This window comes from Malurus melanocephalus, unplaced genomic scaffold, assembly GCF_030028575.1.
Source record: "Malurus melanocephalus ecotype Western Australia unplaced genomic scaffold, MMel_1.1 scaffold_42, whole genome shotgun sequence".
NCBI classification, from domain to species: Eukaryota; Metazoa; Chordata; class Aves; order Passeriformes; family Maluridae; genus Malurus; species Malurus melanocephalus.
Window position 1 is genome coordinate 2,617,472 of NW_026623274.1, and position 9,769 is coordinate 2,627,240.

At 48.7% G+C, this 9,769-nt stretch overlaps 1 protein-coding gene across 1 annotated transcript in view; it reads left to right on the top strand.

Annotated features, from left to right (window-relative positions):
• The first annotated feature begins 8,924 nt into the window (after positions 1-8,924).
• The window catches only part of IGFBP2 (insulin like growth factor binding protein 2), a 55,161-nt gene continuing 54,316 nt past the window's right edge, over positions 8,925-9,769 (top strand). Inside the window, exon 1 of the mRNA XM_057364810.1 lies at positions 8,925-9,029. Within this exon, the coding sequence (XP_057220793.1) occupies positions 8,925-9,029 (105 nt within the window). The remainder of the gene's footprint in view (positions 9,030-9,769) is intronic.

Consider the following 9,769-nt stretch of genomic DNA (forward strand, 5'->3'; position numbering starts at 1 on the left):
TCAGTAGACAAGATGATGTTATCCAATCCTTTTTTCCCCCGCTTCACATGCCTGCATCTTTCCACTTCTTTGGCCAGTAAAACCAGGTTTTACTCTTTTCTACATTGGCATCCTGATTGGTGCTGACATGATTTTCTATTCAAAACTTTTAGCTATTTTTCAGTCTGACTAGATACAGGAAGCATTTTTTGTATTTTTTTTTTTTGTTTCCTGCGTTTATTTCCTGTGATTCTGGAAGACATCTTCCTCTTTTTTTTTGGTGCGTTTTGGATCACAGGCCCTGGGGTTCTGAAAGCTGACTCCCTGGAGAAGCTGCTGTTTCCCCAGCCTGCCTGCTAAAAGCAAAGGGCAGTTCTGTCCAACGTGTGCACAAACATTACTCAAATGGTTCCTGCTGCTCCTTTACAGTTATAGTACAGCCACACATTCGCGTTGTTACCTGTTACTGTTCCAGCTGGCAGCTTCACAGTCCCATGTGCTGCAAGACAGAATCTTTCAAATCAAGTCCTCTCCTTTCTGGGAATGTGCACTGTTCACCCTTACACCTGGCTGAGGATAAGATTTAATCAGCAAATTAAAAAATAAACAAAGCAAGTTTGAAGAGAAGCAGATATTTCTCTCCTTTATTTTGGGACGCTCTCTCTTTGTTCTCAGCACAAGTTGGAGTGTGTGTATCATCAAAGGGGATTAAAGTGTGGTTCAACTCTCAAAAGATACTGTGGGAAACCAGCATCAGTTGCTGTGCATTTGCTTCCTGTAAAAGGTCAGCACTAGGCTGTACTTGCTGGGAGAGTTAAAAATGCTGAAGGAAATCATGTACTCATTTCCCTTTGAATGCCTGTAGTGCACAGGCYCCTGATTCTCTTGGGTTCTTCTGGAAAATCCCAGCAACGAAGGTAAGTAGGCTTTACTGCAGCTCTCAGCTGTTCTGGTAGGTAAAAGAGTGAGTAACTGGYTTTTTGCCTTTGACAAGGGTGTGTTTGCTCCTGACTGCTCCCTGTTACCCCTTCAGCCACACCAGAAGTGCCCACTGAGACAGAGTGACAGGAGGGAGAGCTGTAGAAGGATRGATTCAGCATGAATCCAGAAAATGGATCAGGTTCTGGTTGGGTGGATATCCCAAAAGCCAGAGTATTGTATAGGGCTTGGGGGGAGGTGGATTGGGACCCTCACTTTGAGAGCTCATGGGTGAGGAAGGAGAACCTGTGCTTGCAGAAGGCTCATTGGAAAACAGCTCTCTGTCGTGGGGTGGTTTTCATCTGGAATCTGTGAGAGACAATAAACAGGATGTCCTACAATGACATTTTTATAGAGCTGCTTTGCAGAGTGGGACTGTGCTTAAAATCCAAATTTAGTTTATTTGAGTGGGAGCGTCCTCAGCTTTAATGYCTGCTTGCTTTCAAAGCAACATGATAGAACTTGGCTGATGCAGATCTGATGTCCGGGCAAACTCGTGATCTGGATCCCTCCTGCTATCTTCCTAAAAGCCCTCTGCCCTTCCCTTGAGCTACGCTGATGCTCATTCGTTGAGATTTTAGCTGTAATGATTTTGTGAAGGGTTAATTAGCAAACTGTGCTCTGCAGCAGAGATTACTTCATTTTAAGGTTTAAGCATCTTTGTACATCAGGCCAGTAAAATATTCTTGGAAATAGACACAGAGCTATAAACCTAAAATCATGCTCTACTGCTGAGTGAGATACAAGAATCTTTAATAAAAGGTCTGGGTAATTACTAGCATGTGATGGCAAGTGATCAGGAGAGGCTGTAGGCTGTGTTTGTTCAACCTGGAGAAGAGAGGGTGAGAGCTAATTGCAATATTTGACTCTCCAAAGAGACGGTTCATAGAGGATGGAGCAGGTATCTTCACAGAGACGCACTCCAAACAGACAAGAAACAACAGGGACAAGTTGCTGTGAGGGGAGTTCTGTCTCAATAAAAAKAAAATCACTTCACAGGGAGCCCAGTGTTTAGTCCAGAGTGTCTGTGGATCTCCATCCCTGGAGATGAGACTAAAAACTGAATCAGAACAGCAACTGAGCAACATTTTCCAATTCTGAAGGGGAACCCTGGAGGTCTCTTTGCACAGCATCTATTTGCTTTAGGTGGGAAATTCCAGGAGATGTTGGTTTGTGGGGTTACCAGGGGACCTTTCCTTGGAGTGGAAGCATTACATAGCCTTGGGCAGTGGTGGCCCAACCTTCTTACTTTAGCCATGCCTTTTCTTTGGCAGGGTGGCCACGTCAGCAAGGAAGTGAAGAGCTTGTGAGTCCAGCTCCTCCTTTGTGACAGTGAGATCCAGAGAAGCAAGCCAGAGACCAGCAGTGATGCTTGGAGAGAACGTTGCAGAAGGGGGCTTGCTTGTGGGCTGCATGTTCTTAGCCTGGTACCTACAGACCTACCAAAGAGATGAACAACTCACTGCTGTAGGAGTGTCCTGCAAGGGGAAACCCTCCTGCCAAGGCTGCCTGGCTGTCTCAGCAGGGCTGCACTGTGCAGGAGGGCTCATTGTGCTACCTGGGGATGAGATCATCCAGATCATCCCCTCCCACACCTGTCTTGACAGGTAGTGTGCTTTAAAGCATATGATTAAATGCTGCGAGTTGAGGCCCCGTGCTCTTCTGCTGGCCCCTGGGTTTAGAACTGCTATGATGCTTGTCAGGGATGTTCCTCTGAACCCAAAAGCAGCAAAGGACACTTTTATACAGGGCTGCTTCTTCAGTCTTTCTCCTRTGCTATTGCTGAAGAGGGCAAGGAGTTTTTTCTGGAGGCAGAAGGGCAGAAYTGGGGCACYCCAAGGTGCCCTACAAGTGGTCTCTGCCTTTGCTACTGAGCAGGGTCAGAGGTTGGATAGAGCCTATCTGGGGCCTGGGGAGCTGTAGGATGAAGACCCATTTCTGCAAGATGCTCTCTYCCCTCAGCTCTTGGCTCCATCTCCCTCCGCCTTGGCCACATATCCAGAAATGAGTCASACCAAGAGAGGTGCAGATGCAGAGCCAGGGAACGGGACTGGAGAAATCCTTGTTCAAGAAGTTGGTAGGGGGTTAAARGCAACACAGCCCTGTGTGCTCCCCAGGCCTGGAGCAGCTCCTGTTCTTCAACAGCCAGGAGACTGTGAGTGCCTGGGCTCTCCTTTGTGCTGGACATAAATGTCCGTGTACCTTCAAACACTCCTCTTGCCCCAGGAGAGTTCTGTGCTCTGAGTTAAGATCTGAATGGCCTGTCTTGCCCCAGCCAAAACACGACTGTTCCCTGTATTTTTTCCAGTACTTGTTTTATTTGTCCCATGAGATGAATAAAGTTACTTCCCCGAGGAGGCTTTGACATAGGCAGCTAGAGACCAGCAGCTGGAGTCCTTTCTTAATACGTAGTCGCACCACACTTTCCTTCATCCTTTTCCATCCAAGCACTTTCTGCGGACTCATGTAAGCAATCCCTGCTTTCCCTGGGGCTGCAGCCCCTTTCCACTCCATTCCTGCATGCAATGTTGTTACTCAAAGCAGTATCCCAGCATGGTGCCTAGAAAAGAGCTGTTTTCTCTCCTGAGTAGGTTCTCCAAAGCTGTTTTTACTTTTCCAACAGCAAATACAAAGCAAGTGGAAATGTTGGCTGATGCTGCTAACAAAATTCTTAAGCATCTATGAGTGCTTTGAAATACTTTAATCCCACTGCCCTACTCAAGGGGTAGCAGGCACCAAGGGAAAGCCTGTCAATGTAAATGTCAAAGGGATCTTTGGGTTCTCATATCTGTCAGGGGGATCTGGTCCMTTTGCCATTTCAGGGGCTGGGAGGCTGCCCCAGCCCTGCCCAAGAAGCTGGACCCTTTAGCATCTGGACTCACTGAAACAAAGGGATTTTTAATCTAATTTTTATCTTGGGATCTAAGTCCCTATGGAAACYAAGGATCGTGTTGGAAGACTTGGTAGGTGTACAGAATGTGGTGGCTCTTACACCCACGCACTGAGTTTTCGGGAGCACTCCCACTACTGAAATCATGGCTGAGTGGTCTGGAGAGGGAAGGTCTCAGGTAAGAAGCAAGGGCTGTTGGTCACCAAATATGAACAGTATTAATCTCCATTCCCTGTAGGTTATGGCAGGGATTTTGTGATGTCTGTAAAGCCACTGAGAATTGAGGGTCTTTGCAAACAAGTCACTTTTTGCTGATATCCTGAGAACTGCCACGGGGAAACTGTAATAAAGAAGCTGTGGATAGTACCAGGTGCTTTAGCCACCTAAGGCCCACTTCAAGCAGAGATTTGTTTAAAGTAGGAATATCTCTGCAAAGATGCACTGCTACCTCTGACTGAGGTAGAAAAAGGCTGAGAGAAGGGCTCTTTCTTCCCTTCCCTCAGCTACATCTCCTTTCCAGGTCCTCATGCAAGAAAAAATGAGCCCTGATACYTGCTGAAATCAAGGACAGCCTTCACACAAATCCTCTGTTTTTGTTCTGTTATCCCTATCAACCAAGTCAGAGCCTGATCTGCCTAGGTCAATACTGAACCCTTTTTCCTTACCTCCTCCTTGTCAGCTGCTGGCTTTCAAACTGCTTTGTGCATCTGAGATGAATGAAGGCATCTTTGAGGCAAGCTTTGGGATGAGTGAGGAGTGACTACTGGGGTGTCCAAATGCACAAGCGCTGCTATGTACGACAACGGCAGACCAGACAAACTTGTGACACCCTGCCTCCCTCCCCTGCACCCCTGCAGGAGAGCTGCAGTGCCTGGGAGACGGGTAAGCATGGAGCACCTGGCCCCTGAGCCTGAGAACCACCACTGCTTTATGCCTTMTAGCTAATGGGTGGTTTTAGCTTTGCTAATCTCTAATCAGTGCTGGAGAAACCTAAACAAACTAGCCTGGACCATTCCAAAGCATTCATAATTACTGGATCAGGCTCAAAGATAATGCATTTAGGGCTGCTCTAAAAACACTTCAGATAGGGTGAATGTAAATAAAGTGGCCTATAATCGACCCTTCTGCTGACATCTGAACCCTGGCTCTGCTGATGCACCTGGGGAAAACAATATAAGGATGGAGAAGAGTGCCTGGGGCATCAGGCAGGTCCAGACCTACATCTGAGCGTGACCTTTGGAGCAGCAGAGTTAAGGGTGTGGATCAGAGCCGCAGGAGCTTGTGGGGTACCGGAGCGCCTTGCACGGGAGCCAGCCAGGCTGCAGAGAACGAGTGCTGAGGGAAGTGTGAAACACGCTGATGAGTTTGGGGGGGGTTGGAGTAAGTACCAGAGGCTGATGTGCAAACACAGGGGTAACTCTGGCAGTGCAGGTAAGGTTTGCAGCCACCATCTGAGCACCTAACCCTGATGAGGAAGAAGGTGTGATGCTGGGAGCTCATTTCTGGGCCACTCRTTTGTTTCCTCGAAAGCTTGCTGCTTGCAGTGTGTTTGCTTGGGGAGCATCTGTGGGCAGGATGGAACATGTGGGTCTGGCCAGCGCCTCCCTCCTCCCTGCAGGGCTCTGCTCAGCTCACTCCCACCACCCCAATGCAGTGGGCAAAGCTGCTGGACTGSGGTGGCTGGAGGCAGGCTCAGTTTCATGGGGCAAGGCAGTATGGGGCCAGATTGTTGGGACCTACAATCCTGAGGAGTGTGTAGGGAGGGACAGAGAGCCAATTCTCTGGCATCCAATAGCTTTAGGATTTTAAGGCTTAATATTCCTTTTGAGAGGAGAGTACAGATCTCCTGTGCAGAGGACAGGGATCACGGCAGAGCTGCTTCTGCCTTTTCTACCGATTCACCCTGGCCTCGGGCATGTTCCCCYGGCAGCCCCTGGGAAGGGATGGGGGCGAAGGAGGGAAACCCCCATCATCCCACTTTGATGTGCTTCACTGTGAGCCAGTGGCAATTCCCACATCCCAGTATCTTTTACTCAGCTGAACTTTGCTGAATCTCCCGGGAGAAAGCAAAATGCTGGCCACCAAATCCATCAATCCCACCCTTCCTCCTCACAGCATCCCCTTCATCATCACCTGCCCCTCACCAGCTCTGGGACTTGGGAGGCTTTCTCCAGCACTCACCATAAAGCACTTTGTGTCAATCTACTGAAAAGGAGGATTTTAAAAATAATAACACTGTTTTAATCTTATTGAGTGTTTTTTTTCTCCTTTCTTTCTTCCCCCCTCTCCCCCACCCCCCATTACCCATGAAGCAAAAATGAGGGAAAGACAAAGGCAGAAGGGCACTTTGTTTTCTCCCCCCAACMCACTCGGAGCTGTAAAATACTTCTTAATCAGTGGGAGCAAGAGGATCTCYGTGCTGGGCCTCCACTTTTTGTTTGTGAGTTTATTTTTCCTAATTCATCCTTGACAAAGGACAGAGCCATAAAAGAATCAACCAGCACGTCTGTGGGAAAAAACTGCCCTGAAAAGGGTCGGAGGAATACTGCAGCATTTCCAAACAATTCCAAGGGCTAAAGCCTGTGTGAGATGCAGCTTCAGCTATAACTTGCCTTTCTAGGAACAAGCCTACATCTGTTTGGCAATGCCATATTTTGTAGGGTAAAATAAACCCTTGAGAACAAACAGGCCAGCTTATCCAAAGAGGTAAATGCCTGGGAACAGAGCTCACTTGTTAATCCTAAAACTGTCAGCAAAGACCCACTGGAGAAATTATAGCTGGCCACGGGCACTCAAGCTGTTTCCCTCTGCCTCCCCGCCTCCCCCCATCCCCACAACAGCTGTAAAATCTTCTTTATTGTTCTGCTGGAGTTGGAGAGCGGCACAGAGAGGTCTCCCAGCCCAGTGCTGCAGCAGCAGGGGCAGGGGGAACATCTGATCTATTGTATCTGCACCGGTGTTATTGCTTCAGTGGCGGACAAAGAAAATGACGGCGATAAAAGAAGGAGAACAGCCCGAGCACCTACTAAAGAGGCATATGAACAGGAAATCCTGGCTCGTTCCCACATCTGAGCTGCGTACGCTTTCTTTCCCTACAGGATCATTATGTTTAATGTCCTCCTGCAATTCAGGCAGCTGAGCCAGCGGAGCCCCTTCCCTCCCCCTCCTCTCCACCTTCCCTTCTCTCATCAGATTTCGAGCCCTCCCTGTGGAAAAATGATTTGTGCACAAGCAGCCTACACAACGGTGCTTAGAAGGAATTTGCCCCTGCCAGGAGTTATTAATGGCACCCCAGTAAATGCCCCCAGCAAAACGGGCTGCCGCAAGCATCAAGTGCGTGTTGAAAAATCGGGTTTAAATCGTCCCTCGGGGAATGACCTATTGGCCACCTAAAAAACGCAGGATTGGTTTGCTGTATAATTAAGTTCAGGCCATCTCTTGTGCTTACACATGCAGAAACCCAGATGTCATCTCGGTGCGAGTCTGAGTTCTGGGCTCTTTTAAAGCACCAGAAGACAGACCGTGATGGCATAACATTTGCCACTGGAAGAAAACCTACTTTGAATACTTGGAATATTTAACTGACTACAACAGATAATTAGCCAAACTCTCTTACGCCTCCAAATATAGATTCATTAGTCATATGAAAATATCTCATTGGAACCAAATGTGAGTCATTAGTGAAGTCAACAGCAGATCATAAAAAAGGTACCGAGAGCCTCCTTCCCGTTATCCCCGAGAAGTTGTAAGTGTGCAATGAAAATAATTTGCTCCATTTTCTACGGAACATCTGCTGGGAAATCTGTTTAAAAGGGAGGCTTTTGAAGGGCTGCTGGTGTGCAGGGCTGTGCATCCCATTTTCCGACTTTGAGATTTGTGGGAGTAAGAATTGCAAATTCTGGGCTTTTTTACTGTGGTTTTTTTTTTTTTTTTTTTTTTTTTTTTTTTTTTTTTTTTTTTTTTTTTTTTTTTTTTTTTTTTTTTTTTTTTTTTTTTGTCTTCTTGAAGAGACTTTTTCAGGATAAAATTTGGGTTCTGTAATATAAAAAGTGATTTTGTAATATGAAGTATAATAAAAATCTCTCTGCTATTTGCTTGTAATTTCAGGGGAACAATTTTGTTGGCTTGGAATTTGGAGTGGAGTGCCCTACACTTAGAGAAATGAGTGCTGCTGCCACAGGGACCCCAAAACCAACTGGATACTTTCAAAGTGAAATGGGGCTGGYTAAAAATCAGTGTCCAGCTTAAGCAAGGTGCAAACAAGCACAATGGTGTGTTTTAAAAATTAAAGCAAATGGGTAGCTACTCTATGACAAGGTATCTGCAGCATGATGAACAGACAGAGAAAGGGATCATGCTTGATTAAACTCTTGTAAAACCTTGTTTRGGAAGACCCAGGGACTGGGATAGGATTGCATACTCAGTCCCAAGATGTATCACACATTTCACAGAGTGAAATGCTGAACGCTGCAGTCCATCAACCTACCCCGCAGTTATCAATCTCACAAACAAACATGTTGTTGTATAACTCCAGAGCCGCGAGCAATCCTGTGCCAAAAGTTGTGTCCCGCGAGTCGTCAACAGCAGCATTTTTCCTAATTTGTAAAAAACCAAAACCAGAACAATGCAAAATTACACCAGCAGGTTTTAAATGCTCAAAAGCTGACATTTTTCGAGTGGCTGAGGGAACTCAAGCTGCCTCAGTACCTGACTTTAACGATACACCCCACRAAGATATTAACTGAGTTTTCCAGCTTCATTAATTCAGTTGCATTCCAGTGGCTTTCTTGTTACTRTATTTTAATTATGAGGAAAAAGTCACCTCTATGTAATATCCCTTGTACTTAAAATCTTCTGTGTAGCCTGCGAYAGACAGGAGGAAAAGGAGTGCGATAGGGGTTTGAAATGGGCATTTCACACCAAAACCCCAAAGCTCAGAGACCTCTGTCTGTGTACTCTGGCTGTRCCCCACTTTTGGTCACCATTTTGTCAGGCAGTGCAACAGGGAGGTGCCGAGTCAGCTGCAGAYGGCTTTGATCAGGGGGTAAAATGCCCTTTGGGCAGCCAGGATGCAGACATGGGGCATCCCTATGGGCCTAGAGCCCTCCGTCTCCAAGAGGTTGCACCCAGCCACAGGGTCCTGTTCCCATGGAGGCCCGGTGGCTCCCAGGCCCAACATTTGGTGAGCAGCTGGGTGCTGGGACCATCCCTTAGTGCAGATTTTGTCCTCCTTCCCCATGGTTGGCTCCTGGACTGAAATGTGGATGCTGTGCCAGGCCTAGCACTTTTGGGGCAGCGGGGTGAGGGTTGCCCCTTGCTTACGCCCCCAGCTCCCTCTTGTTTCTGTGGGTGTGGAGATCACCCATTTCCCCCTCTCCCAACTGGGTGTTGCTGTGAGGCACGACCCCAGCCCTCTGGTGCAGTGGGATCTCCATCTCTCCCTATTCTGTGTGTCCCTGTGTGGCTGGTGTCATGATTCCCTCAGTGTTTGGCCCCGCCGTACTCAGCGGGGCAGGTCCCCATTTCGGGAGGCAGACCTTCTCTCCCACCSCAGCAGGCCCTCGCCCCGTGTTGGGCAGAACCCCCAGCTCCTCTTCGGCTCATCCCCAACCGTACGAGCGGCTCCCCCCAGCCCACTCTGGGCCTGATCCCCGCTCATCACCGGGAGGGACAGCCCCGACCCCCGCGGGGGAAGGGGGGCGGGCGCGGGGGCGGCTCTAGGACCCAGCGGCAGCGCGGCGCGCCCGGCCCCGCTCAGCTCCGCTCAGCCCGACTCCACACCGAGCCGAGCCGAGCCGAGCTGAGCTGTACCGAGCTGTGCCGTGCCTCGCCGTGCTGTGCCGTGCTGTGCCGCGCCGGGCCGTGCCGCTCCACGCCACGCCGCCCGGTTCCGCTGCTCCCCGCCCCGCGCCGCCCCGCCGG